Source organism: Rattus norvegicus, chromosome 8 (genome assembly GCF_036323735.1).
Source record: "Rattus norvegicus strain BN/NHsdMcwi chromosome 8, GRCr8, whole genome shotgun sequence".
Classification (NCBI taxonomy): Eukaryota; Metazoa; Chordata; class Mammalia; order Rodentia; family Muridae; genus Rattus; species Rattus norvegicus.
The window spans coordinates 117,555,883-117,583,795 of NC_086026.1; the positions used below are offsets into that span (position 1 = coordinate 117,555,883).

The following is a 27,913-nucleotide window of genomic DNA, read 5'->3' on the forward strand; positions in this document are numbered from 1 at the left end:
GTTCTGGCCTTTCTCCCAGGCCAGGGTATGTGTCTGAAAGCCTGGATCTGAACCCAGAGGGTAAACAAAAGCATCATTCTAGATTCCAGAATGACTCTAGAGCTAAGCCTGAGTGGTGCACAGATGCAGGTAGGTAAAACATGGCGTCCAAGTTTCCAGTATGAACAGCCGGCTGGCTGGCACTGCCATTAAAAACACTCAGTAGAAGGAAACTTCTGCTCCCCTTTCCCACAGATCTTGCTGCTGACCATGATGGTGACAAAGATCGATGGAAGAGTATACCGAAGCTGGCCTCACAGCCGTGTGACCTGGTATAGAGCATGTGGGGCAGGTTCAAATAGGCCTGAATTCTTTTTGTAAAACCAGGATAATCTGTGAGAGAGATGAATGGGGAGTCCTTCGACTTGTGCTTTCTTGGTTCTGGTTTGTTAGTTCTTTAAGGGCCATGTAACCAGTGGAAGTGACTCTCATCTACTATCTGGACTGCAATTGGAAAAACATCACTGGAAGGAAGGGGAAGGCAAAAGGGCAGCTCTGGAAGCAGAAACTTTGGGCTAGACATTGTACGATTCACACACGTGTAACTAGATAAATGAAGTTTTTATTTTTTGCTTGTTTGTTCTTTCTTTTTTTGTTTTTGTTTTGTTTTGTTTTGTTTTCAAGACAGGGTTTCTCTGTTTAGCAGCCTGACTGTCCTGGAGCTCAGTTTGTAGATAAGGATGGCCTCGAACTCACAGAGAGCTATCTGCCTCTGCTTCCCCAAGTGCTGGCATTAAAGGTGTGCACCACCACCATCCAGCTAATTTTTTTTTTTTCAGTCTAGTGAAAAACCGGAAAGAGAGGCTGGAGAGATGACTCAGCAGTTAGGAGCACTGGCTGTCCTTGTAAGGAACCTGGTTTGATTCCCAGCACCCATCTGGTAGCACACAACTTTCTGTAACTTTATTTCCAGAGGATCCTCCACCCTCTTCTGGCCCCTGAGGCACTGCACACATGTAGTGCACATGTGAACACCAGGCAAGACACTCACACTCTTTTTTTTTTTAATTTTTTTTTTCAGAGCTGGGGACCGAACCCAGGGCCTTGCGCTTCCTAGGCAAGCGCTCTACCACTGAGCTAAATCCCCAACCCTACACACTTTTTTTTTTTTAAAGATTTATTTATTTATTATATATAAGTACACTGTAGCTGCCTTCAGATACACCAGAAGAGGGCATCGGATCTCTTTACAGATGGTTGTAAGCCACCATGTGGTTGCTGGGAATTGAACTCAGGACCTCTGGAAGAGTAATCGGGTGCTCTTAACCGCTGAGCCATCTCTCCAGCCCTACACACTTTTTTTTAAAGGCTTATTTATTATTATATTTATGAGCATACTGTGGCTGTTTTCAGACACACCAGAAGAGGGCATCAGATCCCATTACAGATGGTTGTGAGCCGCCATGAGGTTGCTGGGATTTGAGCTCAGGACCTCTGGAAGAGCAGCCAGTGCTCTTAACAGCTGAGCCATCTCTCGAGCTCCACACTCACACTCTTTTTTTTTTCCTTTTTCCTTTTTTTTCGGAGCTGGGGGCCGAACCCAGGGCCTTGCATTTGCTAGGTAAGCGCTTTACCACTGAGCTAAATCCCCAACCCCCACATTCATACTCTTAAAACAAAACAAAAAAATAAATAAATAAAATAAAAATCTGAGCTGAGTATGGTGGCAAATACCTTCTTTAATCCCAGCACCCAGGAGACAGAGGCAGGCAGATCTCTGTGAGGAATTCAAAACCAGCCTGGTCTACATAATGAGTTTCGGGATAGCCAGGGCTATGTAGAGACTTGCCTTGAAAAAAAAAATCCCCCCTACCCCCACTCCCAAAAACGTCAGAAGGATCAGGAGAAAAGCAAACGCTCACTGCAGACACCTGAGTCTTGGGGAGAAGCAGGGTTGGCTGCTAAGTGTATGAGTGTGGAGCTCAGGGAGAGAAGCACTGAAATGGAGAGGAGCGGATGGTAAAGCCAGTGGGTGGCATTTTAGCCATGGCCCTGGAGAGGGTGGTGAGTGAAGATAGAGGAGGGGAGAGGCAAGCAGTTTCCATGCCTGAAAACATTTCACTGAGTGGAGGTAGGGAAGGTGATGCAGAAGTACCTCAGCGACTAGCCAAGAGACCTCCAAGCCAGCATGGGTGTGTCAGAGGCAAGCATCAAGCATTCAGGAGGAGTGAGAGCAAAGGATACGTGTCTGGTGTTGGAAAACAGTTTAGTCAAGGAAGCAAAGCGCTTACACCACAAGAGCCAAGACCCGAGGTACTCAGAACCCATGTGAGGAAAAAAAAAAAAAAAAAAAAAGCCAAGTGTGGCAGCAACAGTTTGTGGTAATTCCCCGGTGCTGAGGAGAGATTGGCAGACATCCTCGCCTGGCTGGTGATCTCCAGGCCAATGAGAGATTCCGTACCAAACAACAACAGAACAAACCAAACTGAATGACCTCTGAGGAATGCACCTGAAGTTGACCTCTGGCCTCCACACGTGTACTAAACCAAGCACACACCTCCGCTTACACAGAAAAGAGTAACCTTCCGGCATCGGAGTGTGCAATGGCATGTCCCTGCAGTCTCAACTACGTGGAAGGATGAAGTAGGAGTACCCTGGGCAACATAGGGGAAAAAAAAATATATATATATATGTGTGTATATATATATACATATATATATTAGCTAAGACCTGAGTTCAAGTCCTAGATCCCACAGTAAAAGAGAGCTGACTTGGGGCTGGGGATTTAGCTCAGTGGTAGAGCGTTTACCTAGGAAGCGCAAGGCCCTGGGTTCGGTCCCCAGCTCCGAAAAAAAGAACCAAAAAAAAAAAAAAAAAAAAAAAAAAAGAGAGCTGACTTGTGAAAGTTGTCCTCTAACCCCCACACAAGCACTATAGCATATGCCCAAGTTCACACACACACACACACACACACACACACACACACGAATGCATGCACACACACACACATTTAAAAACAGATAAACTATAGGGCTGGGGAGATAGCTCAGGACTTGGTTTGATTCCCAGCACCCATATGTTGCTTCAAAAACATCTGTAACTCCAATTCCAGGGTATCTCACATCCTCTCTGGCCTCTGTGGGCACAAGACATGCATATGGTACACATACTGTACGCAGGCAAAACACTCACATAGGAAATAAAAGTAGCCAGAGAGTGGTGGGGGATGTGCCTTTAATTCCAGCACTCGGGAGGCAGAGGTAGGCAGACAACCTGGTCTACAGAGGGAGTTCCAGGACAGCCAGGGCTATCTATACCAAGAAAACCCCATTCCAAAAAAAAAAGAAAAAAAGAAAAAAAGAAAAAGAAAAAAGGAAAAAGAAAAGTAACTAAGTCTTTTTAAAAAATTAAATTGGGGCTGGAGAGATGGCTTAGCAGTTAAGAGCATCCGAATACTCTTCCAGAGGTCCTGAGTTCAATTCCCAGCAACCACATGGTGGCTCACAACCATCTGTAAAGAGATCCGATGCCCTCTTCTGGTGTATCTGAAGACAGCTACAGTGTACTTATATATAATAAATGAATAAATCTTTTAAAAAAAATTAAATTGAGGGTTGGGGAGATGGCTCAGCAATTAAGAGCACTGACTGTTCATACAGAAGACCTGAGTTCAACTCCCATGGTGGCTCACAACCAACTGTAACCCCTGTTTCTTCTTCTGACTTCTATGGACATGTGGTACACAGACATACACGCCAGCAAAAACATTTGTACATGTAAAAATAAAATAAATCTTAAATTGACCAAAGGAAACCACTGGTCATTGAAGTCCCTACCAAGGGCAGTTTTGTGGAGAGGGAGAGGAGCCTAACTCAGGAGGATAGAAAAACTAGAGCTGGTAAAGCACTAGGCAGAGCAAGTGAATTAAAATTGAGGGCTGGAGAGATGGCTCAGCGGTTAAGAGCACTGACTGAACAGAGCAACGAACATATGTCTGAACAGAGCAACGACATACTCATTTTTTTTTTCTTTTTTCTTTTTTTTTTTTTTCGGAGCTGGGGACCGAACCCAGGGCCTTGCGCTTGCTAGGCAAGAGTTCTACCACTGAGCTAAATCCCCAACCCCCTCATATTTTTTTAAAGATTTATTTATTTATTTAATGTATATGAATACACCAAGCTGTCCTCAGACACACCAGAAGAGGGCATCAGACCCCATTACAGATGGTTGTGAGCCACCATGTGGTTGCTGGGAATTGAACTCAGGACCTCTGGAAGAGCAGTCAGTGCTCTTAACCGCTGAGCCATCTCTCCAGCCCGACGTACTCATATACATAAAATAATAAAGTTTTTTTTTTTTAAGAAAAGTTGAAAAAAACAGTGGCACAGGTCTGTGATTCCAACATGGAGGCAGGAGGGCAGGAGGATAAGGAATTTGAGGCCACTCTGGACTATATAAAGAAACTTTGTCTCAAAAAGATTTTTTTTTGTTTGTTTGTTTGTTTGTTTTTTCCGGAGCTGGGGACCGAACCCAGGGCCTTGCTTGCGCATGCTAGGCAAGCGCTCTACCACTGAGCTAAATCCCCAACCCCAAAAAGATGTTTTTTTGTTTTTTTTTTTGGTTCTTTTTTTCGGAGCTGGGGACCAAACCCAGGGCCTTGTGCTTCCTAGGTAAGCGCTCTACCACTGAGCTAAATCCCCAGCCCCAAAAGATGTTTTTTTTAAATGGGAATATAATAAACTGACAAATCTTAAAGACACTGGCTCAGTAAATCTTTTTTTTTTTTTTCTCGGAGCTGGGGACCGAACCCAGGGCCTTGTGCTTCCTAGGTAAGGGCTCTACCACTGAGCTAAATCCCCAGCCCCCTGGCTCAGTAAATCTTAGTCTGCATATCAAGCTATGAGTGTCTCATAACACCTCCTCCTTTCCTCTCAGAAGAGTCCTTGGTCTCCTGCGGTTGACATCCCCACCAGTAGTCCTCAGTTTTATTTCATCTACCAAGGATTCTTTTGTCCGCTGAATGCATACAACTTTTGATTTTCCTGGTGGTGGGGCTTAGATTTTACAGGCAGATAAAGTTCTAATTGTAGGAGGAGGCAGCTGGAATGCAGACTCTGCAGGGAAGCAGGGCTAATTTTCCTGGGCACTGGCTTTGCTCTGTCTGCAAGGACAATGTGACCGGTTTCACCATCTGTAGCCCGGGCCTCCTCCCCTTGTATCCCCCTTAGGGTTGTGGTAATGAATGGAAGAATTCACTGGAAACAGAGGAAGATGGGATTTTCCAGCAGCTCCTGGAGCCTGCCAGGCATCTAAATGCTCTGTCCCAGGGTGGGTGGAGTCAGAGCTGGAGTCTGGGAAGCCACCTGATTGCTGTGTTTAAGCAACTAACCAGGCAACAGAGTTAGCCTGAGTTAGCCTGAGAAACCGCTTCCTCCACCATTCTTCAGGCTACCATGATGATGCTCAGGCTCCTGGAGTTTCTTTTTGCTTTACTTATCCCTGGTAAGGAGGAGGCAGGTGTGTGTGTGTGTGTGTGTGTGTGTGTGTGTGTGTGTGTGTGTGTGTGTGTTGGGGGGATCCAGTTTGCCAGTGAAGTTCTGACCTTTAGATAAACTAATGTGAGGGGCAGAGACTGAGGAACCCCTCACCCGTGTTCCTTCTCTTGGCTGTTTCCTCAGTCGTGCTCTTCATCTCTCTTCACCTGTCCAGTGTCGGCTGTGGGAGACAGGGAAGGACTTTGGCGGCTTGGCCTCCAGATGTGCTCAGGCCCTGAAGAAAAATGCTATTGCTATGTTTCTAAATGTGGTTTTCTCCTAGTCTTCCCCAGCCTGCCCTGGTCCACAGATATCCTTGAGAGCAAAGGCCCTGGTACCGTCCTTCAGACTTTCCTCTTCAACTGTTCCTCCTACATGCCTACCCTGGAGTTACTCAGTGTGAAACCACCCACCAGCTTCTTCAACAAACCCAGCCTGCAGGGGCAAAAGGGACTCTACCGGGGGAAGGTAAGGCTGTGGATACAACTAGGGATTGAGGAGACCAAGGCCTGAAGTGGTACAAGAAACAGCAAGCCTAGGCCCTACGCCAATCCACCAATCGTCAATCCACCACAGGTGACCTTAAGTAGCTCCGCTCGGCTGGATGCCCTTGCAGTAAACTACTATGAGCTGCAACTGCGGTACACATGCGGTAACTTTGTGGTAGACGGATCATTCTTTGTTCATGTGCTGCGGGACCCTGGGCGTATCCATTGTACTGGTGCATTTGCCAGCCCAGGTGAGGCTAGGGGCACCGGGTTGGGAGAGGAAGGGCATGTCCTCCAACAGAGCCTCCCTGACCTCATCTCTGGACAGCTGGGGAATTCATTTACGTGCCAGAGACAGTCACACCTGGGGCCCTGCTGTACACTCTGTTGCTGCCTGGCCTAGGAGGCCAGAGAGCCCAGGTAAGCTCCAGGGCGGTGAGTGACAGGATGTGGGAGGAGGGCACAGAGAGAGAAAGCTCTGCTCCAGGCCAGGCACAGCCTCTAAAGACTCTGAGGTAGTCAGCTGAAACCTCTCTATGATACATGTTCCTGGGTAGAGTCACTAGGGCTGCCTACCCTCCCAGTGACAACCGCAGTTTCCCATAGGGACTAAAATCTTCTTATGGGTTCTATATATTCCAAGTTCTCCATGACCACATTTAAAAAATTTTTTAATATTTATTTACTTTACATATATGAGTACACTGTAGCTGTCTTCAGCCATACCAGAAGAGTGTGTTAGATCCCATTACAGATGGTTACAGATGGTTGTGAGCCACCATTGGTTGCTGGGATTTGAACTCAGGACCTCTGGAAGAGCAGTCAGTGCTCTTAACCACTGAGCCATCTCTCTAGCCCCAAAGACCACTTTAAAAAAAACCCCACGGGGCTGGGGATTTAGCTCAGTGGTAGAGCGCTTACCTAGGAAGCGCAAGGCCCTGGGTTCGGTCCCCAGCTCCGAAAAAAAGAACCAAAAAAAAAAAAAAAAAAAAAAAAAAAAAACCCACACTTTTGTAATGCTAGGAAGACTGGTGTTCCTCTTTCCCACCCTACCCCTTGTTTATTGGGAGTATGTGTATATAGGTATACATATGCTATGTCATGCATATGGAGGTCTGAGGTGTTGGTTCTCTCCTTCCACCTCTACCACATGGGTTCCTCGGGTCAAACTCAGGCTGTTCTGGGAGCAAAGGCCTGAGTCAACTCACAGGTTTTCCTCGCTGTTGTTTCCTTGTTTATCTTTGAGACATCGAGGGTTACATAGATTCTGCTTACAAAAACAAAACAAGCAAACAAACAAAAAAAGAGTAACCTCCTTACCCCCAAGGATATTTATGTTTGTTTTAGCAGAGTTGAGGATGGGAGCCAGGGATCACAGTGGAAGGCAGGGGGTCTAGGTTAGGACAACAGCCAGTGGTGGGGTGCAGAACTGTTAGACATAAGCAGCAGCCTCTTGGGTTATTTACTGAAGGATGTTGACAGGCATACTTGGGATGCTGGGGACTGGAAGGGACATATCTCTGTCCTGTCAGATGAACATCACCAGTGCCCAAGACCCTCCAGTCTTCCCCGGGCCTTTCTCCATCGATGAGCATGGGCTGCTGCGGGCACCATCCCAGGGCCTCAGAGGCCAGGCTCAAAAGGTAAGCATGGCTTTGGACCTGGGGATAGCTATGATTGGGTAGAACCACCATCTTTGGAGAAATTATTTGTTCTTTACTATCTTGACCGATAAGCTTGTCTCAGACCACTTGCTTCCCTGTGCTGTCTTCTTGGCTCAGCTTTATTCTATGCTGAGATCTGCAGGTCATGAAAGAGGGCAGGCCTGTGGTTTTGGGACCTCACAGATCCTCTGACATATTTATGTCAGTCGAACTTGGAGGTAATGAAGCCAGTGAGGAGGAAGTTCCCTCTATAAAATAGTCCTTTCTACCATTCCCTGGTTCCATGCACAGCACCACAAAAACAAACAAACACCCTTCCGTCCTCTTAGTAACTGCCTATTAGAAATTCTAACCTAATAATTCACACTGTGAATGACTCAGAAGAGTTGGTGGCCCAGAATAATGGGGTTCAAAGGGATCCTTATCAACGGAGTGGTGGTAAGTCACAGTTCCTTGTGGAGGTCCTGAGGAGGACTGCCTATTTGAAGGGAGGACTAGCAATGGATATAGCGGTGGACACGTAATATGATTTCCTTCCTGTCCTGTATATTCTGACAGACCTTCCAGCTGCAGATTTTAGTGTCCTTAGGAAAAAGCCAACGCTGCAAAGGGATGCTGACAGTGAAGGTTTTGCCTGCACCCCCCAGCCATGTCTCCTTCCTGTAAGGCTCCCTTATCCTGGCAGGGAACGGCGGAGGGTTCTGCATGCGCCCTCGGCTCTCAGGGAAATAGTTGGGGTAGGCTGCAGGGCTGCTGAACCATCCTAGCTCCTATAGGAAGGGAGCCCTTGGGAGGGGCCTGGGGACTCCGCTGGGTTGAACAGGAGCAAGCAGGAGCTGAGTTTCCACTTTGGGTTCAGAAAGAAGGCCCAGAGTATCACCATCGCAGAGGATCTGGTTCCCGGGAGCGAGGTGGTTCAGGTCCAAGCTAGGGGACTCAACTTACTGTATGAAATCATCTCCCCACGGCCCAGTCCACTCTACTCGATTGGACAAGGTGAGGGAAGGAGTGGGGCAGGTACCAGAGATGGGAAAATGGAGAGGCACAGATGTGAGTCTTTCCTGAAAGTTTGGATTGGGAGCCCTGATCTTAGAGGAAGAGGCAGAAATGGCCGGGATGAGTTGGTGGAGAGCCGGACTGAGCTGGGGCGGGACAGAGCTTTGTTTCTTACACCTTCTCTACACTCTCAGCTGATGGGGTAGTGCGGACCACCGCACCCCTGGATTTGGTTCGTGTTCAGGGCGCGGTGGTCACAAAACTGCAGGTGAAGGCCTTTGAGAGGCTCCGGCCTTGGGCCAGTGCCGTGTCCGATCTCACGGTTATCGTGCGCGCGGTAAACCAGAGGCCCCCACGCTGCCATCCAGCGCTACTGGTGTGAGTACCCGGAAGCCATGCCGGGGCTGGTTGGGGTAAAATCCCCTGGCCCATCATTGGTTCAGACTCTTGTCTTGCCCTCGGCCCTCCGCTCCCAGGACTCAAATTCCAGAGACTGCCCTTGAGGGCACTGTGCTAGACACGCTCACGTGTGTTGACCCAGACTCTGCAGGCGCCCCCCTCGACTACCAGCTGCGGTTCCACAGCCCTCCCGACTCTGCCAGCCTCCGTCTTCGTGGCAGAACCCTTGAGGTGCCCAACACACACTCCTAGACTCCCATGCAGACAAGGTGGGAGGGCCAAGGTTTGTTGGCATTGAGATCATGGAGGCGGGGGTGAGAAAAAGGTTGGTGAGACAGGCTTCAGACTGGAAAACTGTGTCAAGGTAGGCTATACGCGGACACCCTGGTTTGAGGCATCCTGGCATGCCTGGTCCTGGCTTCACCTACTCTCTGGTCCCCTTGGCTAGGTGAACGCTACACTGGACTGTGACGCTCCTGGGGCTTGCTTCCAGCATTTAGCTTCCATCCTGGTGTCCGATGGCGGTCAACCCCAGATGACCGGTGAGTGGCCATTCTTAGGCCTGAACATTCAGAACAAGGCTATTTTGTCCACTTCCATCCCATCCCCAAGACATAGACAACTTTTTCCCCCTCAAAAGCTGGAAGGTCAGGATTGTCTCAATTTAAGAACCCTAGGATAGGGCTGGGGAGATGGCTCAGTGGTTAAGAGCACTGACTGCTCTTGCAGAGGTCCTGAGTTCAATTCCCAGCAACCACATGGTGGCTCACAACCATCTGTAACAGGATCTGATGCCCTCTTCTGGTGTGTCTGAATAAAGTGATAAATAAATCTTTAAAAAAAAAAAAGGTAGAAAGAACCCTAGGATATCTGTCTTGAGACTGGCACCACTCCACAGAAAACCTTCCCTCCAATATAGGGCCATGTTTACTTACTAAAACCCCCTAGGGCAGGTCTGGGTACCTCAGGTCATCTCCTTAACTGCCAAGTGGTCCCCAGCTGAGGTTCCAGTGCTGGTGATGGTGACACCCGTCAATGAGTTCTCCCCATCCTGTATGCCACACACGTTCCGGGTTCGGGAGGATGCAGGGCCCTACACTCTGCTGGGCTCCATAGTGGGCACGGATGTGGATCACCCTCGTAACAGCCTCGAGTACCACATCTCTGGAGGACTCTCCACCTTTGCTGTGGATCGCCTGAGTGGTACTTAAACCCCAGGGCTGGGAGGGAGGCATGGGGGCCAGTGTTGGTTCTGCAGGCTAAGGCTCTGATCATCACTTACAGGAGAACTTCACCTCCTGGGGCCTTTGGACTATGAGCAGCAGAGGCTGTACAGGATCGTTATTCTGCTGATTGATCACAGTCAAGACTGGGACCTCAACAGTCACCGATCAGGTTCATGTACCATAACCATTGAGGTTGAGGTAAATGACCTCCAAGGCCTAGGAAAGACAAAGTTCCCTCTGGCAGTTTGCTTTTTCATGCAGATGCCTCAGTTTCTCCTATGGGCTGGTTGAGGGGAGGAGTTCACCGAGGAAAACATTGCAGTTTGGCTACTTGCCACTTAGGCTCAAGTGTTTTCAAAGAAAGCTCATGGGCTAGCCTGGGAGTTTGAGGTATGGGCTGTAGTCACTCCTAATGTGGTGGCCTTTCTCCAGGATGTGAACGATCATGCCCCAGAGTGTGAGCCTCCATTTCAGGAACTCACCATCTACACTGCCCTGGGTCGTAGTATGGAAGTGACTAAGGTGTCATGTTGGATCCCACAAGAGCCACAGCGCTTGACCCTCTCCTACAGCATCATGGGAGGTGTGAAAATGTGGGGGCTACCAGGTTGTTGGGGACGGTCAGGCCGAGTTAATAATACCTTCTTCTCCTGCTACTCTGTTTTCAGGGAATAGCCAGAGCCGATTTAGACTCCAAGGGACCATCCTGGTGTACAATGACACTGTGTTGGGGCCCCCGTGGCCAGAGCCGCCCTCCACTCATGAGCTATTGATCCATGTTGCTGATATGGGCCCTTCCACCCCACACCTTAGCACCACAGCCACCATCATTGTGCATCTAGTTCCTTGGAAGGCCAGCACAGTGGCCACCAGCACCCACCAAAGCACAGTGAGGGGCCTTGGGGGTTGGGAGAGAGGATCTTGAAGGATGAAGACACCTGTTTTTTTTTTTTAAATGTGGAATTATGAGAGAAGACATTTTAGAGATAACTAAATGCAAAAAATAAATCTGGGGCATGAGGTGCCCCACTCCGTAGGGAATATGAAAACTGAACTGCCAATGGCAGTGGTGAGTCTGTGACCCTCCTTTCAGGTGTCCTCAACAATGACACCCCTCATTGTGACAGACGTAGAGGCTTTCTGGAAGCCAGAGCCCTGGTTTGTGGTAGTGCTGACAGCAACTGGTGCAGTTCTCCTCCTGGCTCTGGGTTGGCTCCTCGGCAGGATCCTTCGGAGGTAGGTCCCTATCTCTGCTTCCTGCCTCCCTAGCCTACACATCGACACTGGCTGGAATAGGTAGTCTTGCTTACCAGTGGATGACACTGCCAACATTGGTGGGCAAACAGACTGAGGAGGGCTGCCGCTGTCTCTGCAGAAGTACTCAGATTGGGGGGCCCTGGAAATGGTCTTCATCATTGGTGGAGCCCAGTCTTGGAACTGGATGGCTGTAGATGGCTCAGAGTTTGAAATTTATCACCGTTCCCAACACTTGTCTTCTACCTTATTCCTGCCCTGCTTCTGTAGACTAAACCTTCTGAGCTCAGGGGTAGGACAGATAATAGTGTGGGCTTCTCATGCAGGCACTGGCTGTTTCCAGTATAACAGAACAGATGCTATTACTCCTTGGTGTTAGAAGGCCTGCTATGTTCTTAGCCTTGCTTCTTCTTCCTGGCCTTTTAGGTTGGCCCAGTCACTACAGGCACCGAGCAAACCAGCCAGAGCTCAGTTGTTAAACAGGTTAGTCTCCGTGGAGGGAAACAGGCTTACCTCTGTGCCTGGAAATCCATCTCCTAAACTCAGGCTACCATTCAGACTCATCATGTACTTCTACTCCAATTTGCTATAGCATCCAGGGAAGTAGAGGCTCCATTGAGAGGCAAATGGAGGCACCAAGCATGGAGATGTCCAAGGTACCCAGAGCTGCCATGAGTCTGGTATGCCAACTTATAGCTCAGGTTGAGGGCAGTGAGGCTGCCTTATCCCTGCAATACCTGCCTTCCTGCCTGTGAGTGGCTACCCCTGTGAGTGCCTACACCACCACCAAGATAGAGCAGGCAGGTGGACATGGGCCTTCCCTGTGGGCAAGTCTCTACTCACTGTGCCCTTTTGTTCTTTCCAGCAACATTTTGATGGCAGAGCCCAAGATGTCTGTAAGTCTCTACTTTTCATAACCTAGTCTCTGCCTGGGCCTTTCCCCTCCCCCGAATTTTCTCTTCCCTTTACCCAGCTCCTTTTTTACCACAAAGCATCCATCACCGACGTTTTCACTGAACTCTTCTCTTACCCCCACGCACCCTTCTCTGCCACTCTTCACCCTTTAGGCAACTTTTCTGAAGCACCAGTTGTGCCAGATGACGACCCAGACCTAGTCCTGTCCCAGCTCTTCGGGGAGGGGAAGGGAGATGGTGGTAAGGGGAGAGCTCCCCTCATATTCCAGCTCCACCAGTAAATTGTAGCTGACTAATCTGACTCTGGCTGCTGTAGAGGATCTGGTATCCCCTCGCTTACTGTTCCTTTGAGTCAAACCTCTGGGCTCTCTGCTGAGAAGGCAAAGAGGAGATCAGTTTGGGTCCCTGTGGAAGGGGTGACTACACTGCTGAAGCTAGCCATCCTTTCTTCCTTCCTCTCTCCTGCCCGCCTGGGCTCAGGTACGGGGAGAGATTACCTGTTCAGCACACTCACGGGAGCCCGGCGTTGGCTGTGAGGCCAAGTAGCTGCTTTACTCTGTGGGGAATTCCCTTTTCTCATGATCATAGCCTGGATTTCCAAATCGATTTAGTAATAAAGACTACCAACAGAATACTGCCCACCTTGTAATCTTTGTGTGGGAGAAGCTCTGAGAGCTGTTTCCTTGTTGTTACTTGGAGAAAGTGTCACCTCCTATAGGTACTCTGTGGAACAGGAAGGTCACTTTGAAAAAGTGTTTCATGCTCTGACAGTGACTGGCACTTTGTACAAGAGGCTCTTTGTCAGTGATGGAAGGGCCTCCAGTTGTCCTGTCTACTTGGAGACATTTGCTTTTCTCTTTTGAGACAGAGTCTCACTGTGTTGCCCTGGTTGGCCTGGAATTCAGAGATCCACCTGCCTCTGCCTCCTCAGTGCTGGAATTAAAGGCTTGTGCTACCATGCCCAGGAAGACTTGCTTTAAAACTTTTTAAAAATATGATTATTTACTGAGACAAGGTCTCTCTACATAACCTTGGCTATCCTGGAACCATGTAGACCAGGATCACCTTGAAGTCACAGAGGTCCACCTGCAGCTGCCTTCCAAGTGCTGGGATCAAAGGTGCATATCACTATTCCAGGCAAAATTTTATTTTAAATACATGCCTTACTTTTGTAGTTTCGGCTGACTTGGAGCTTGCATGGTTACAGATATCATGCTCCCTCCTCAGTTTGAGACAGGGTCTCTCACTGACCTGTAACTCACCAAATAGGCTAGGTTGGCTGACTAGTGAGGCCCAGAGATCTACCTGACTTCCTTTCCCAGTACTGGGATGACAAGTGACCATCATTGTGCCTAGCTTTTATTTTATTTTTAAATACACTATAGATTCTGGGGGGGCTTTCTCTGCAGCTCCACAAGTTGGTTTTTGAGGTCCCATCAGCCCTCATGGACAGCTTGCCAACTTTGTGTAGAGGTTTTGTTGGAAGGATATGGAATTCCTGGTGGGAGAGGTGAGAGAATCTGTGCTTAGCTGTTCCTGGATTACTAAAAGCCTCCTTCTGACTTTGTATCTGTTTCCCCTGACTCTTTATTACTTAGCTCTCCCTGTGCTAACCTAGGTGGTGCACATAGCCAGGGGCTCTGTAACAGTCTGGAGAACAGATTTTACTGTGTGCAATGCTGACCCCACACCCAATCTGGTGTCCTGTTTGTCTCCAAGAGTTCCTATAGTTTGAGGAGAGGGTATGCTTAACTATATTAGCTTCGAGTTCTCTCTCTCTGTTTCTCTCTTCCTGGCTATCCTAGAACCTGTATCTTAGATCTCTGTAGACCAAAGGCGTATGCCACCATGGCCCACTTATCATCAAGTTATTTCAGTCTCTCCCCTCTTGTCAGATCTGTGGGCCTGAACCTGATCAGAAAATTGGACAATCTCTACCCTGGTACCCTAGGCCCAGGAAGAATATGAATACCCTCTGTTGGGGGAAAAAGACCCTGGGCTTTATTATTTTAGAGACAGAATCTTATGATGAAGTCCTGGCTGACCTGGAACCCACTATGTAGACCAGGCTAGCTTCAAACTCAAAAGATTGGCTTGCCTCTGCCCCTCAAGGGATTGCAGGTACTGCCATGCTCTGCCTAGGAAAAACACTCTAAAATTATTTTTATATATATGTGTGTCTTTGTGGATATATGACACATGTGTGCTGGTGCCCATGAAGAGGGTGTTGGATTCCCATAAAACTACTGTGAGCTGCCTGATGTGGGTGCTGGAAACAGAATCCAGGTTCTCTGGGAGAACAGCAAGTGCTCTTAACCACTGAGCCATCTCTCTTAATGGGGGTTCTACCAAAACAAGAGTGTTAGAGGCTTCAGGCTCAGCAGCCTGAGAGTGGCTCTAAGTGGTTTTTCTTGAGCACTTGGCTTACTCTAAGAGCTTATTAAGTCTGCTTCTTGTTCATCTTCATTTTATAGGCAGAGCAACCAAGTCTCAGTGAAGCTAAAGCTCAAAGTTCTCGGAGTTAGGACATTTTGGTGTGGGACAGGTGTTGTGGTGCCGTTGGTATCCTAACCTTGAAGCCAAGCCCAGAGTTAGGGGCCTATTATGGAGAACAAGGGATGGCCATTTTCTTGGGACTCATAATTTGCCTTGGAGGCAGGTCATGATAGCCAAAGGCAAAAGATAATGTCATAGGAACTTAACGGATGCTTATAGGAAGCAAAGGAGAGCGGCCGCTATGTGCTGTGACATGTACTGGGTGCAGATTTAAGTCTATGCAAAACAAGCTGGGGAAAGGGGAAGCCAAACTAAAGAGGTGGCACAGACGGCTGTGTCTCTGGACTGGTGAGAGGCAATGCTGGGATGTGCTTAGAAAACATTAATTCTGGAGCTAGAAGAGGCGAGGGACCCATCATCACCACTTCCTAAGGCTGTGTGACCTTAGCTCAGGCTCTTTTCTGCGCCTCAGTTTCCTCACCAGTTAACTAGGGTCGATCCCAAGCACAGAGGCAGGCGACAAAGCAAATACCGTACCGTTGACATTCCCTAAGTGTGTGCGAGAGTATGATAAACGCGGCCAGCTCAAAACCGAAACAGTTGCGCAGGTGAGAAAACCAAGGGCGCTCCAGCCTCCCCTTTCGACAGCAAAAGCTCCGCGGCTAGCAAACCAGAGAATGGCGCGCATGCGTCAATTCGTGCCGTCACAGTCACGTGCCCCAGGCATTCTGCACGAGAGGCACGCCCGGACTGACGGAACAGTTGACGAATCGACGGGAAGAATTCCTTCAGGCGTTCCGAGACGAGGCTGTTGATTGGAAATAACCTCAGTCAGGGGCGGGTTCTTTGCTGTCCTTGGTTACTATGACGCCCGGCCCCCGCCCCCTCGGCTGGCCGCCATCTTGTTGTTGATCCGTACCCAGTGGGCAGCGCCAGGAGCTGGACCGAGCGGCCGGTGCGGGGCCGCTGCTGCGGGGCTCAGCCACCTGCGCTGCCTGCCAGGGGGCGGGCCGAGACCTGGAGGCCCGGGGGGCCCAGCTCCCGTGGGGAGCCTTGGGCGCCCGCTGCCCGGGTCGGGCCGGTGAGTGACAGGAGTCGGGCCAAAAGACCCGCCCGACACCCACGGCGAGGGTGGCGGCGGGCGCGGGGTTGTTGCAGGCGCGCGTAGGTAGAGTCCGGACTTAGGGCGAGCATCACTGGGACATCATTCCAGCGTCCTGGTTGGCCTTTCGCCGAGCCTTCCAGATGTTGGCACGGAGGCTGGGAGGGCAGCTCGGGTGGAGGTCGGAGAGCCCTGAGCCCTAGGACCGGCCGGCGGGGTAGCGGGAAACCTGCCTTTCAGACCGAATCCCTGGGTGTCTCAGACCCGGAGTGCTGTGATATGGTTACTGCCAGCTCGTTCTCCCGGCCGTAACGTTCCTCCAAATCAGTGATAAACGTAAATCGCTCTTAAGATTTCACACTCTTGCGAGTAATTTTTTTCAGGCTGCTTGAGACTAAGACGAAACAGGCCTAAAATGCCTAACGAGCCAAGCAGGGTGGTATCAGGGCCCTGTGCTTTTGGTAGGGCGATGATCCGCCGCCTGGCACCACCGAGAACCCTCGGAGACTTCCGCGCTGTTCAGGACACTGTTTACTGCTTCTTGAAGAACCTAAATAATGTCCACAGTGGCTGAGTTTTATTTGGGGTATGAGTTCTTTGGTGCTCGACCACCACTTCTTTTGGAGTATGTGGTTTAGGAGGATAAGGATGATTTGATAAATTTTGTCTCTTAAAGAGACAGTCCGTCAGGAGATGTAGGAGTGTTAGAACTATTAAAAAAACAAAACTGAAATTGGGTATGGGAGCTCATGCACTCGACTGAGGCAGGAGGATTGCCATGGGTTGCAGGCTAGCCAGAGCTGCGTAGCAAGACTCTTGTCTGGAGACAAAAGCAGAGCTAAAAGCTGTTGATGCTTATGATGGAGGCGGGGCTGGCAATCCCCAAAAGGGTATACAGCTCTAGAAAGGGTCCTGGCTGCTGTCAACCACATTTTTACCTAGGGGCCCTTAGGTTTTTCTTACAGGTATATTGTCGTCCTATGAAACCCACAAAAGATGATTAAGGAGGCCAAGCAGACGGTACCCTTCATGTCTGTTAGGATCATGTCACCTCTGAATGTTTAATTTTGAGAGAAACCAGCACCCTGGTCTGGAGACAGATATCTTTGGGACTGAATGCAGCTGGCCCAGGCAGCAGGTTGTGAGGAAAGGAAACGAGTAGTAGTGTTTATTTCATTGCCCTTTCAATTTGTGGATGATTAATAAAATTTTAGCCTTGGTGAAATACAAAAAGTTTCTTGGGTAGTTATTAAGGGAGAGAGATAATAAAATATGAGCTTAGGATTTCCCCAAGACCAGCTCAGCTCACTTTGCTTTTTTGGGGGTGTGTGTGGGGGGCAGGGGGAATTAAATTATCTACAGGGTTAAATTTTTGCTCTTTCTGCTTAAATAGCAAACTCTAAGCCTCTTACCTCATTTTGGGCATTGGATCTCTTAGTGATACAGAAGGAGACTGTTAATCAAGTTGACAGCATTGACTAATGCATACAGTCTTAGGGAGTTCAAGAGTCCTTAAAGTTTCTCCTTGGTCTTGCTGTCCAAGTATCCTGTATCTTGAAAATCGAGATACAGGAGAACTTTTCACTCTTTGTTTAATGCTTTTATTAGCTCCTGAATATGAATATGGTATTCAGCTAGATTCAACAGTTATCCAAAGACAACAGCATCATTTCTGTGTGGATAGTGTGGTATTATAAGTGATGCATCATAAAAACCATTATTATAGTAGTGAGTCCTCTGTCTCTGTCTTTGCATAATTCATCTGTAAACTTCAGCACTTATTCAGCACTCTAGGTTATTTTGAGATTGTGTATCCTAGGCTGTTATGGAAACTCAAAAATCACCTGTCTCCTTACTTTAGGGGTACACCTAGCTGGTTGGCTGGCTGGCTTAGTTCCCCTACCTTCCCCTCTTCCTTTCCTCTCCCTTTCCTCTGTTGACAGCTCCCCCCCACACACACCTCTTTCTCTTTCTTTCATATAGTCTCTCTCTACACAGCTCTTGCTGACCTGGAACTCACTCTGTAGACCAGGCTGGCCTCCAAATCTTAGAGATCCACCTGCTTCTGCCTCCCAAGTGCTGAGATTAAAGATGTGGGCTGGTTTAGCACTTTTAAACTATTAAGAACAGCTAGAGATCACAGATGGTGGTTATTCTACACCGATCAGAAGTTTACACAGGTACAGGCTGCAGAGGCAGGCAGATCTCTGAGTTTGAGAGCACCATGATCTACAAATTGAATTCCATGACACCAGCCAGGGCTATTCAGAGAAGCCCTGTCTCAAGAAAAAGGACAAGAGAAAGAAACATAGGATTATAGGATGAGATCTGCGGTCCTAATGTGGCATCCAAAGAGCCGCTGCCCAGCAGCCCCAGCCTGCTGCCTCAGGTTTTATCCTTAGCACCTACTAACTAACTAATGCTTGCTCAGCATTCCCTATGCATTTTGCTTCCCAGTTCCTCTTGCTAGCTGAGTCCCTCGACCTTTGTCCTTGTTTAGGATTCTGTTACTTTACCTTCATGCTTATCTCAGAGTCCAGTTCAGGTTCTCCTTAGCTTTGTAAAACATCTTTCAGACATTTAGATTCCTGAAGAATATTCCACTCCCTCTGAACAGCAAAGCCATCAAAGCCTGTTAAGCAAGAGTAGAATTTGCTGTATTTTTGCTGTGTGTGGATGTACCATGCATGTGTGTGTGTGCATGTGCATACATGTCACGAGAGTGTGTCGCAGTCAGAGGACAACTGCTGCTGCCATGGGTTTTAGCGCTCCAGCTTTGTTGACTTGTTGGTGTGGCCCTTTGCCAGCACTGTTTGTGTTTTTGAGACAGACTGTCACTGTACAGCCTACGCAGTCCCCAGCTCGTGTTGTAGTTTAGGTTGACATCTAACTCTTGGTCTTATTTCTTCAGCCACCTAAGTGCCAGGATTGTCCCTGTACATGTGCACAACCACAACCGATTTGGTGTTTGCTTTATTTATTTATTTTTATTATTCGCTTTAATGAATGTTTTACCTGAATGTACATCTATATATATATATACCACATGCAAGTCTGGGACGCATAGAGGTAGGAAGAGGGAGTTGACTCCTCTAGAACTGTAGTTACAGTTATAAGCTGCTGTATGGGTGCTGGGAATTGTGCCTCGTCCTCTGGAGGACCAATAATCACAGCTCTCTCCAGTCCAATGACTTTGGGAGCTGGGTAGGGTGGCACTTGCCTTTAATCCCAGAGGTAAAGGCAGGCAGATCTCTTAAGCCTGGTCTATAGAGCAGTTCCAGGGCAGCCAGGGATACACAGAGAAACCCTGTCAGGAGAAACTTTTGAAGTCAGGCATAGTAGCTTACTCCTGTAATACAAGTATTTGGAAGGCCGGCAGAAGGATCACCATGAGATCAAGACCATTCTGGGCTCTAATGATAGACCCTGTCTCAGTAGTAATTTTAATAATTTTTAGTCATGCCTAGTGTCATGGGCATATAGTCCTTCTACCTCAAAGGCAAAGATAGAAGAATTTTAAGTTCAAGGTCTGTCTGAACTATAAAGTAAGTTTAAGGCTAGTCTGTACACCTTAGTAAAACCCCATCTCAATATTGAAATAAAGAAAGGAGGGAGCTGGAAAGATGGCTCTATAAGTGTAAGCATAAAGACTTGAATCTGATTTCTGTTACCCAATAGAAAATCTCCTATAGGGCTGGAGAGATGGCTCTACAGTTAAAGGTTCTTATTATTCTTACACAAGTTCTGAGTTCAGTACCCAGAACCCACATGGCAGCCCACAATCATCTGTAACTTCAGTTCTAGGAGATCTGATGCCTTCCTTTTTGGGTTTGTTTTGTTTTGGTTCTTTGAAAATATGGTTTCTCTGTGTAAACCTGGCTATTCTGGAACTTGGTCTGTAGATCAGGCTGGCATTGAACTCAGAGATCTGTCTGTATCACCACACCTGCCTCTGATGTCCTCTTCTGGTCTTCTCAGGCACCAAGTATATACATGGTATGTATACATACAGACATACATATATACTGCCCATATAAAAAATAAGTAAACCTTTGAAAAGAAAAAAGTATCCTCATGTAATGACACAGGTTTGAATCCCAGTGCTGGGAGATGAAGGTAGATAGATCTCTGTAACTCATTAGTTGGCCACTCTAGTTGATAAATGCAAGCCCTAGGCACCAGTGGGAGAGACTGTCTCAAAAAAACCAAGGGGGCCAGAGAGCCGGCTCAGTGGTCAGTAACGGTGCTTGTGAAGAGGATGAGTCTGTACCCATATGGAGGGTCACTGGGGCCTGCTGAGTGCCTGCTTGAAAAACCATGAGCTCTCTAGTTTTGTTTTTGTTTGTTTTTTAATGTATTTTATGTATGAATGTTACGTCTGTATGTATACTTGCATGCCAGAAGAGGGCATCAGACCCTATTATAGATGGTTGTGAGCCACCATGTAGGTGCTGGGAATTGAACTTGTGATTTAGAAGAGCAGCCAGTGCTCTTAACCACTGAGCCAGCCCAAGCTCTCGGTTTAATGAAACTCTGCTTCAAAGGAAGAAAACAAAGTGATGGAGTAATATTCTGATGCCCTTTTCTGGACTCTGTACACTGCATATATGCAGACATACAACAAATGACAGCAAGAGAAGGTGGAAGACTTAGAGTGAATGACTTCTGCATGTGTACAGCTCCCCCATACCTACAGAAATGGTTTAGGGGAAAACGTGTTGGTAGAGTTCTTGTGCTGTGCATAATAAGGCCCTGGTTTCTCAGGCTGGAGAGATGGCTTGGCAGTTAAGAGCAGTGACTGCTCTTCTAGAGGACCTAGGTTCAGTTCCCAGCAACCACACAGCAGCTCAACAACGAACTGTATACAACTCCAGTCCTAAGAGGTCTGACCCCCTCTTCTGGTGTCTTTTAGCATTGTGGGCACCACATACATTTGATACACAGACATTCAGGCAAAACACCCATACTCATTTAAAAAAAAACTCTAGTTTCAGAGATCCCTGTGTCACCACACCCACACCACAAATGTTTATTTTAGTGGGACAATAACTGCTTTGGAGAGGGAAACCTGCTTTTCTTTTTTTTTTTTTTAACTTGAATATAGATGAAAAGTAAATGTTTATAAAGATGTACTAAATTTGTCTGAGGTGGAAATGGAGTATAATCACAGGGAAGTGGGTTGGAGCGTGAAGTGGGAATGGGGACTTGGTGACCATAGATCTCCCTGCTTGCCACATCTGAAGGAAGAGCCTGCACACGTTGACCTCCGTGCACCAGTCTAAGGCTTGAAAATAAGTCACCTATCACAGGAGGGGCTGTGTGGTCTGCTCCCTGCCTGGCTAATGCCAGCTTTGGCTCTTAGAAGATGTGTTAGGTGAGCATACTGGTGCTGGTGCTCATGGACCCTCCCCTTGCTGAGGACTCCTTCTCAGCCTGACACTTTCTTCTTTTTTTTCTTTTTTTCGGAGCTGGGGACCAAACCCAGGGCCTTGCACTTGCTAGGCAAGCGCTCTACCACTGAGCTAAACCTCCAACCCCAATTGCCTGACACTTTAGAAGCAGTGTTAGGCAGAGTTGGGGAAAGCCTTGCATGGTGCTCTCTTGGTTTGGGCTTACAGCAAGAACCCAGGTAGGTACTTTGTGACATTATGTCTGCTGTTGTAGGTTTTTAAGTTTTCTATTTTATTTTTTGAGTCTAGGTTTACTTCACAGTCCAGATTGGCCTAGAAATGACATGTAGCCCATGCTGTAGTCTCAGTGATCCTCCTGCCTTGGTCTCCCATTTGGCACACACACCTCCACAAAGGGTTATCATTGTGTACCCCTTTCTGGCCTAGTACTCACTATGCAGACCAGGTTGGGTTCAAATTCCTAAGAGTTCTGCTCTCTAGCTGGGATTAAAGGAGGCTGCCACTGTGCCTGGCAGCATGCATTCATTTTTAAATGTAAATATTTGGTTTTGCTTCAGCAGGATTTGAGTATTGGGTTCCAGTTGGGGAAACCAAAGTTATCTTAGTTCTTTACAAACTTTTTACACTTTTGTGTGTGTGTGTGTGTGTGTGTGTGTGTGTGTGTGTGTGTGTGTGTGTGTGCGCATGTGGGTATCAGACCATCTCACTGTTCCCTGGTTCTTTTATGAAAGATGATAGATTAAGATGGTTTTTGTTTGTTTTGAGACAAGATCTCACTGTGTGTTCCTGGCTGTCTTGCAACTCACTACTATGTAAACCAGGCTGGCCTTGAACTCAAAGATCTGTCTGCCTCTGCTTCCTGACTCTGTGCCACTGTGCATGACTTAGGCTGGCTGGCTTGCTTACTCCTTCCTCCCTCCCCCCCTCCCTCCCTCCCTCCCTCCCTCCCTTCCTTCCTTCCTTCCTTCCTTCCTTCCAAAAAAGACTTGTACGTATGTGTATGTATGTGCAGATGTCCATGGAAGTCAGAAGGGCATTGAATCCTTTGGGGCTGGAATTACAGTTATTTGTGAGCCACATCAATGTGGGTGCAGGGATCTAAACCCATCCTCTGTGGAGCAGAAAGCACTTTTAATTGGTGATCTGTCTCTCTAGATTAAGATTTTTATATCTGCTGCTATGGTTTGAAATTACATTTAAGGCTGGTACCTCACCACCATCACCACACACCCACAGTTAAGAAATATCATATATACTCATATATATACATATATATACATATATATACATATATATATGCTTCTGAATTTCTGAACCCCTTTATAAAAGTTTTATTCATAGATTATTCATACATGCACATAAGTCTTTTTTTTTTTTTTTTTAAGGAAAAAAGGAATGAGCCAGCCAGCCTAATGAAAAGGAGAGTAGGCTAGGAGCTTGGGGCTAGGCTAGACTGTCTCTCTGTCTTGGAACTTTTTCCATTTTAATTGTTTTATGTGTGTGGGGGGGAGTGCATATGCTGTGGTGTGTTTGTGGACACCTTACAGGAGTCAGTTCTTATTTTTCAATCTTGTCATCAGACTTGGCAGCAAATGTCTACATTGCCTTGCATTTCACCCCCCCCACACCCCCTACACACACACCCAATAGGGTCTCATGTAGCCCAGGCTGGCCTTGAACTCTTGCTCCTCTTGCTCCTCCTGCTTCTACTTCCCTACAATTAAAGGTGTGCATTATCATACCTGACCAAGCTGTGTAGTCTTCAGATCTAAATTTGATGTCAGTTGAATAAGAGCACCTTGCAGTTGATAAAAATTGGGTGTATTATGATTATCGAGTGAACAGTCATTAAGCAACATATTCTGAAGCCAAAAACTTATGCTGGTATGCATGTGGAAAAATTTGAGCCCTGTGTACCCTACTAATGGAAAGCAACTTCAGAAACGGTTTGACACCCTCGCCCTTTTTTTTTCTCCCTGCCTTCTTCCTCTCCCCTCCCCTCTAGCTGTGTAGCCCAGTTGGCCCTGAACTTAGAATCCTGCTGAGTTCTGGGCTTAGAGACATGTACCACCATGCCTGGCTTTGACAGTTCCTTAGTTGATTGAAAATGTTTAGCATCAGTGTTCATAACAACAAAGGAGGGATGAAGAAATGACTCAGCAGTTAGGAGCTTTAGCGTGGTGCTCTTCCAGAGGATCTGAGGTAGGGTCCCAGCACTCAAGTCAGGTGGCTTGTGGTCTGTAACTCTAGTTCTGATGCCTCTGGCCTCTGCAGACACCTACACACTCCCTTATACATAATTTAAAATCTTAAAATAACAATAACGGGAGGAAAACCCCAAAATGTCCATCAGCATTATCTGATGACTAGGTAATTAAAATATGCATTTGTGCATGTCACTCAAAAAGGAAGGAGGCTGTGCCTGGTGACACACCTTTAATGCCAGCACTTGGGAGGCAGAGGCAGGTGGGTGTCTGAGAGGTTGGCCTGGTGTACATACTGAGTTCTAGGACAGCCAGATACATAACATGGACTGTGTCTAAAAAAAAAAAACCAAATAAACAAGAAATACATATATTTCATTTGAGCCTCAGAAGTGTGGATATAAAGGTCTGTGTTTATATGATTCTGTTTCTAAGCAGGATCCAGAACAGATAATTTTATAGGGACAGCAAGTAGATTTGCGGTTTCTTTTTTTTTTTTTTTTTTTTTTTTCTTTTTTTTGGAGCTGGGGACCGAACCCAGGGCTAAATCCCCAACCTCAGATTTGCGGTTTCTTAGGGCTTCCAGGTGTGGTGGGATATGGACTGACAAGAGTGTGTTTATTATTTCTTTCTTTTTTTTTTTAAAGATTTATTTACTTATTTTATGTGAGTACACTGTCTTCAGACACACATTACAGATGGTTGTGGGCCACTATGTGGTTGCTGGGAATTGAACTTAGGACCTCTGGAAGAGCAGTCAGTGCTCTTAACCACTGAGCCATCTCTCCAGCCCGTGTTTATTATGTCTTTTTGAGATAAGTAAATGTGTTAAAGTTGTGACAGTTGCATGTTTCCTAGACTGTACTAAGAACCAGTGAAATACACACTATATGGGCCACCTCAGTAATACACACTACATGGGCCACCTCAGTAAAGCTGTTATTTAAAACATAGTTATAGGCTGGGATGGCTCTTTGGGTAAAAGCTTTTGCACCAAGCCTCATGATTCAAGTTCCATCCCAGAAATCATATAGTAGAAGGAAAGAACAGCTCTTGCAAGTTGTCCTTTAACCTCCATAACTGCTGTAGCGTGTGCACCACACATACACACAAAATAATGTAATTCTGTTAAAAGCGTGTTCAGTAAAAATATTTAAAATAGGGCTGGAGAGATGGCTCAGTGGTTAAGAGCACTGACTGCTCTTCCAGAGGTCCTGAGTTCAATTCCCAGCAACCACATGGTGGCTCACAACCATCTGTAATGGGATCTGCTGCCCTCTTCTGGTGTGTCTGAAGACAGCTGCAGTGTACTCAGATACATAAAATAAATAAATAAATCTTTAAAAAAATATTTAAAATACATATTTATTAGTAAATGAGAAAAGTAAATTGTAATGTTCCTTTTAGTATTTTTGTTTATAACCAGAATATTTTGTTTGTTTATTTTTGAGATAGGGATACATCCTGTGTAGCTCAGCTTGCTTGAAACTCACTATGTAGCCTAGGCTACCCTTCAACTCATGGCAATCCTCCTGTCTCAGAATCTTGCATTCTGGCTGTAGGCATGTACCAGTATGCCTGTCTGGTTTGGCTGTGCAGTGTTGTATGGCTTTGACCTTCTCATTCTAGTACTATACAGAATGGTTTTGTAACCTTAACAAATCCTCTGGGTTCTACCTGTTGAGCTTTCCCCTGCCCTTGGCAATCTTGTTTTTAATGTCCCATGATTTTGCCTTTCCAGAATGTCATATATATATATATATATATATATATATATATATATATATATATATCATTATTTTTAGTTTTTATTTATTTTGCCTTGAACTGGTTTTCAACTTGATCAATAGCTGAACATGACCTTGAACTTCTGATCTTCTTGCCTCCACTCCCCCCCCCCCCCCCAGTGTTAGAATTACAGGTATGTGCCATTATTCTCAGTTACAGTATTGACAATGGGGCCTAGACCAGCAAGAGCTATATCCCAGTCCCTGTATGTTATTTTAGGTGGGCTTCATTCCTTAGTAGTGTGAATGCATGACTTACATGGCTTGTTAGCTTTTTTAAAGCATTAATTATCCCACAATCTCTGTGCCGCTTTTAGCCTTTTATCCATTGAAAGATGTGATTTTTTTTTTTTTTTCTATTTTAAAAGTCTGGATGGGGCTTGGGGTGGGTGGGGTGGGGTGGAGAGATGGCTCAGAGGTTAAGAGCTCTGGATGCTCTTCCAGAGGTCCAGGTCCTGAGTTAAATTCCCAGCAGCTACATGGTGGCTCACAATCATCTGTAATGTAATTTAGTGTCTTCTGGCCTGCAAGCAGAACACTGTATACATAATAAGTACATAATAAATAAATAAATACATAATAAATAAATCTTTAACAAGAAAAGTTTGGACAGGGCTGGAGAGACGGCTCAGAGGTTAATAAACCACTACTTGCTCTTCCAGAGGACACAAGTTCAATTCCTAGCTCACAACTGTCTGTAACTTCAGTTTCAGGGGACTTGACACTCTTACATGGACATACATGCAGGCTAATAAACACCAATGCACGTAAAATAAAAAATAAACTAATTTTTAAACATTTGGGCATTATAAGTGGCAGTGCTTCCTGTTTTTATGTATTAAGTGTAAGGAACTTGCCTGTTCCTCCTTAACAGCTTCTAGGTAATTATTTTGGCTGGGTTGTTGAACAAGTGTTACTGGGATTTCATGGCCCTTAGTGAAATATGGGCCCATCCTGGAACTGTTTGTTAAGGATATGAAGGCTAATACACTATGTAGGACCATGAGTTTTTTAAAAAAATTATTTTTAATTAATTAGTTAAAAAACATTGAAGTTGGAGAGATGACTCAGCAGTTAAGATCACTGATTGCACTTCTAGAGGATCTGGGTTCAATTCTCAGCATGCAGATGGCAGCTCACAACTGTCTGTAACTCCAGTTCCAGGGGACCCCACGCTCTCAAACAAATATACATGCAGGCAAAATACCAATGCACATAAAGTAAATATAAAATAAACTATTTAAAAAATGGAGAGATGGCTCAGCAGTTAAGAGCACAGATTGCTCTTCCAGAGGTCCTGCGTTCAAATTCCAGCATCCACATGGTGGCTCACAACCATCTGTAATGGGGTCTGGTGCCCTCTTCTGGTGTGTCTGAAGACAGCAGTAGTGTACTCATATAATAAATAAGTCTTTGCTTAAAAAGAAGTTGGGAATCCCTGGAATAATTGTTATTATTCTTTTTTTGGCAGGGACAGTGCAGGTCTAGTTGGCTGTACAACCTCGGGCTTTCTATGTTGCTGAGCTCGGCTGCAGCGCTCCTGCTGTTCTTCTCTGTCTATTGATGGCTGAGATTACAGGAGTGTTGCTGGACCTAGCTAGTCCTGAGTTCCTGCTAGATAAAAGCAATCGACAGGATAAAGACAAAATGAAACCATCTCTTCTTTAGGAAATTTGTCTTATCAAACATAAGATTAGTTAGAGGTATAACTTTGTGGGTGTTTTGAGACTGGGTCTCACTGTGTAGTCCTGGCTATCCTGGAACTCATTCTCCTGACCATGCTGGCCTCATCCTGAACTTGCAGAGATTTGCCTGCTTCTGCCTCCCAAATGCTGGGATTACAGGTGTGCCACATGCCTAGCATAGACCCATAACTTTTTAGTAGAGCAGGTAAAAAAGTTCTTCAGTCATGGATGATTGTAAGCTACCATGTGGGTTCTAGGAACCAAACCTGGGTCCTCTGCAAGGGCAGTAAGTGTCTGTCTGAACCCTTGAGCCCCTTTGTTTTGTTTTCTGAGGTAGGGCTTCTTGTAGCTTAGACTCTGTGTAGTCAAGGACAGCCTTGGACTTCTGGTCCTCCAGTTTTGTCCCTTGAGTGCTGGGATCTCGGTTTTATACCACCATGTCCAATTTTATGTTATGCTGGGGTTAAATCTAGACCTTTATACATGCCAGACAAATACTCTACCAACTGAACTACACCCCCAGCCTTAGATTTAGTTGTTACTAATGCCTTTTAGTGCCTAAGGAAACATTTTTAGCTGATTTTCTTAGGCATGGGTAGGATAGATTTTTCTGAGGGATTTAAAAAAGAAAAAAAAAACCAGTTTCTAAAAACAAACAGAAAATAAAAGTGAAGTTAGAACTAGCATATGACCCAGCTGTAGTACTCCTACAGCACCCAGAAGTGTCCAGCATAACCTACATGTCCATGTTAAGGCACCATTCACCATAGCTGA

The 27,913-nt window shown here is 46.5% G+C and overlaps 1 protein-coding gene and 1 long non-coding RNA gene across 26 annotated transcripts in view; one reads left to right on the forward strand and one right to left on the reverse strand.

Annotated features, from left to right (window-relative positions):
* The first annotated feature begins 5,323 nt into the window (after positions 1 to 5,323).
* Cdhr4 (cadherin-related family member 4) overlaps positions 5,324 to 27,913 on the forward strand; it is a 33,251-nt gene continuing 10,661 nt past the window's right edge. The window contains exons 1-19 of one of the 25 annotated variants that reach the window (XM_039082828.2): positions 5,324 to 5,481; positions 5,797 to 5,981; positions 6,090 to 6,252; positions 6,330 to 6,421; positions 7,534 to 7,644; positions 8,224 to 8,327; positions 8,525 to 8,661; positions 8,856 to 9,039; positions 9,138 to 9,291; positions 9,509 to 9,602; positions 10,009 to 10,263; positions 10,345 to 10,484; positions 10,719 to 10,869; positions 10,955 to 11,175; positions 11,380 to 11,522; positions 11,967 to 12,023; positions 12,133 to 12,196; positions 12,406 to 12,436; positions 12,608 to 13,086. In XM_039082828.2, coding sequence (XP_038938756.1) covers positions 5,433 to 5,481; positions 5,797 to 5,981; positions 6,090 to 6,252; positions 6,330 to 6,421; positions 7,534 to 7,644; positions 8,224 to 8,327; positions 8,525 to 8,661; positions 8,856 to 9,039; positions 9,138 to 9,291; positions 9,509 to 9,602; positions 10,009 to 10,263; positions 10,345 to 10,484; positions 10,719 to 10,869; positions 10,955 to 11,175; positions 11,380 to 11,522; positions 11,967 to 12,023; positions 12,133 to 12,196; positions 12,406 to 12,436; positions 12,608 to 12,735 — 2,463 coding nt within the window. In that variant the 5' untranslated portion in view covers positions 5,324 to 5,432 and the 3' untranslated portion in view covers positions 12,736 to 13,086. Of the gene's footprint in view, positions 5,482 to 5,796; positions 5,982 to 6,089; positions 6,253 to 6,329; positions 6,422 to 7,505; positions 8,328 to 8,524; positions 8,662 to 8,855; positions 9,040 to 9,137; positions 9,425 to 9,508; positions 9,603 to 10,008; positions 10,264 to 10,344; positions 10,485 to 10,718; positions 10,870 to 10,954; positions 11,295 to 11,379; positions 11,523 to 11,966; positions 12,024 to 12,132; positions 12,197 to 12,405; positions 12,437 to 12,607; positions 13,087 to 27,913 lie in introns of those variants that run through there. The other 24 variants (XM_039082830.2, XM_006243871.5, XM_006243872.4 and 21 more) reach the window with 24 other exon arrangements.
* On the reverse strand, positions 13,586 to 22,382 carry LOC134480233 (uncharacterized). Its single transcript, XR_010054482.1, has 2 exons — positions 15,488 to 22,382; positions 13,586 to 13,952 (listed from the first exon to the last, which is right to left on the reverse strand). It is a non-coding gene; the product is annotated as an uncharacterized LOC134480233 (long non-coding RNA).